Here is a 3181-nt window from a genome sequence, read left to right as displayed (position 1 = left end):
GATGGGGCAATCTACTTCCATAGTGGTACTGCCTCGGAAGCCCAAGGAGGGGTCTCTATGAGTCGGGTCCGACTCGATGGCACACAACAACAACATGGTTATAAATGCTATAACTTTCTGAATGTTTTACCCTTTGTCATTATAAATGCCCCTCTCTTTATTCCTAGGTTTTTTTTTTTGTTTTTTTTTTGGTCTATTTTTTCTGATGGTACAGTCACTCCAACTGTCCTGTGCTTATCTGTATGAAATCTTTTTCCACCCTTTTATTTTTGATCTATTCATATCTTTGAATCTAACCTGTTTTTTGCAGATAACATATATTTATGTTCTGTTTTCTTATCCAGTCTGACAATGAATGCCTTTTGACTGGACTGCTGGCTACAATACAGATTAAACACAGATTAAATTTTTGCATCAAATTTGGGAGATTTTCCATCATTATTTTTCGTATATTTTTCTGTTCTTTCTCTCTCTCCTCTCCTTCTAGTACTCCCATTACGTTTTTAGAGCACTCTTAGACATGAACTTCTCTGTACACTGTTCCAACTAAAGTCAGTTTCTTTGGGGAGGGCTTCAGTGCTCTCTGTTCTCACAGGCTGTGCTTCTCCCTTAGAAAAACCTCTGTGCTGTTGTTCCAGAGCTGGGGACAGGGGTGGTGGCCTGCTTCTCTTTGGGAACCCCTCCTGCTTTATGAACAGGGGGCTGCAAAGATGTGGTAACCTCTGGTCTTCTCAGCCTGCCTCTCCTGTCGTGGAAACTCTACCTTATAAGAAAGCTGGGAAACAGTGATTGTGGCTCTCGTATTCTTAGACTGGTGTGTCTCGGGTAGAGATTCCAGCCTGTGAGTGGGAGATGGGTGGAGGAGGAGAGCCCCAGACTTCTCAGCTGCTCTTGCCTTGAATTGAGTTTCTGCAACATGGGGCTGTGGGGAATGAGAAAAGTTGGTGACCTGCCCCTCTTAGGAGGATACTGTACCTTTCAAGTATGAGCTTAGGGAAGAGGGACTCCTGTGGCCTTCATTGCACCTATTTGGAGTAGAGCTTCTGCTATGCTGAACTAAGAGGGAGGTTGGAGGTATCAAGGCTACAGGGCCACCATCTCTCACTTTCTTACCAATACTTAGTAGATATATATTTTTTTTAATAAATGTTTCTTCACTTTCTAAGTGCCCTTAAGGCAATTTCAAGACACTTTTAACTTATTCTTTAAAATAAATTTTCACAAGTTAGGGTTGTATTGCTAGGGAGAGGGTCTGTGGAGTTCAATGCACTGCAATTATACAAGTTGTCTTTCTGCACCAAAAAACATTTGGAAAATTAATTTATAACTGAGCAGTAGCAAATTTTCTAGTTACTTAGTAGAAATTATCTGCATTATTAAAGCCTTATTATTTATGGCCATTCATTGCGAGATTCAAAAAAGAATAAATCTACTCTAAAAGGACTTTTATATTAGCAATAATCATAAGCAAATGAACATATTATGAAGTAAACTCCATGAGAGGTGAATAGATTTTTAACATCATGGTGGTGGTGGCAAGCATATTACTGTGTGGATAAATATCCTGACAGTCCATTTTACAGTATATATCACATACTGAAGGAGTTCTGGTTAGCATAGCGCCTAAGGCACTTGACTGCTAACCAGAAGGCTGGCGGTTCAAATCCACCAGCCACTCCTTGGAAGGAAGGTTGGGTGATCTACTTCTGTAGTGATACCGCCTCGGAAACCCAAGGAGGGGTCGCTATGAGTCGGGGCCGACTCGATGGCACATAACAACAACAACAACATCACATACTGACATTAATTATAATTTTACTATATAACTTAAGATTCTTTTTTTAGTTTTGTTATATTTAACATCTTTAACTACATATTAGGGGAAAGCATTGATGACTTTGTGCATTCTGTGGAACACCAGAACATAGCTTTGGAGGTGGATGCATTGGGAACTAGAGATGGCACCGATGACCCATCTTATAATGGAGCCCTCATAGTGTCTGTTAATAAAAAGGTAAGCTGGACTCTGTTGTGTGCTGTTGAGTTAATTCTGACTCTGAGTGACCCTATAGGGCAGAGTGAAACTGCCCCATAGGGCTCCTTAAGCTGCACTCTTCATGGGGGCAGATCAACAGGTCTTCTATCCTGAGAAGCTGCAGGTGGGTTTGAGCCACTGACCTTTCAGTTACCAGACAAGCACTTAACTGCTGAACCAGAAGGTAACTTTTCTCAAAGGTGAGGAAGGCTGTTTGAATATACTATCAATAGACTTAGGTCTCCAATTGAAGACACTGGAATGAAAAGCATTTTTCATTTATTACCTAATGAATTATATTTGTTGGTATAATAATTAAAATTAATGTATATATCAATCATTGCTGACCAAAACAGAGTATATTAGCAAAATCATACCATAATATCTACTGCCACGTCTCAAGAATTTATATTTCCTGAAAGATTTTATAATACACATATTCTGAAGCTTCTGTTTTGTTCTTGAATAATACGCATTCAACACCTGGTTTTGTGAAGCCTTAGGCTAGAGAGCTGGTGTCCTGAAAATCAGACATAGCCTGTATATATATGTTTTGTTTTAATTATTTGACAATTATGATTTTTTAATTAAAATGTTGAAGTTTGAGCAATTTAGAAAAAAAAGGATTTTTGAGAATTTATAACTTTCTTTGTTTTATCTTAGAACTACCACTTTTCATTAGCATGTAATGCCAAAAGATTGAATTGCTTCCCAGTTCTTATGGATGTTGTTAGCAATGGGCTACTTGGCATGTTTAAACCATCAGCACATATCCAAACTGAAAGAAGCACCTTTTTTGTGGTAAGTATATAATACTATAGACTCTAATCCATTAGGAAGTCCTCAGTTTTCATTTTTCAAAGTTTCACTATTTTGATGCAAAGTAGAACAGAATAATTAAGTATTCATGTGAAGAGCATGTGAGACAATAAAAGTGGGATTCTAGGAGCACCATGAGCAACACGTGGCCGGCACATGTTACAAGGGTGACGTGCATAAAAGGAGGTAGAGATGGATGGATGGATGGATGATAGATGATGAATGGATGATGGATGGATGATGGATGATGGATGGATGGATGAGGGATGATGGATGGATGGATGATGGCTGGATGCATGGATGGATGATGGATGGATGATGGATGAT

General features: G+C 39.0%; 1 protein-coding gene across 1 annotated transcript in view; it reads left to right on the top strand.

The window, feature by feature from the left end:
- LOC103214090 (ABC-type organic anion transporter ABCA8-like) overlaps positions 1–3181 on the top strand; it is a 59436-nt gene that overhangs the window by 33140 nt on the left and 23115 nt on the right. The window contains exons 18-19 of the mRNA XM_007959892.1: positions 1881–2014; positions 2699–2836. Coding sequence (XP_007958083.1) covers positions 1881–2014; positions 2699–2836 — 272 coding nt within the window. The remainder of the gene's footprint in view (positions 1–1880; positions 2015–2698; positions 2837–3181) is intronic.

The sequence above is a fragment of the Orycteropus afer genome, unplaced genomic scaffold (genome assembly GCF_000298275.1).
Source record: "Orycteropus afer afer isolate SDZICR_OR568_19922 unplaced genomic scaffold, OryAfe1.0 scaffold00018, whole genome shotgun sequence".
NCBI classification, from domain to species: Eukaryota; Metazoa; Chordata; class Mammalia; order Tubulidentata; family Orycteropodidae; genus Orycteropus; species Orycteropus afer.
This window is presented reverse-complemented; position numbering and strand designations above follow the sequence as displayed.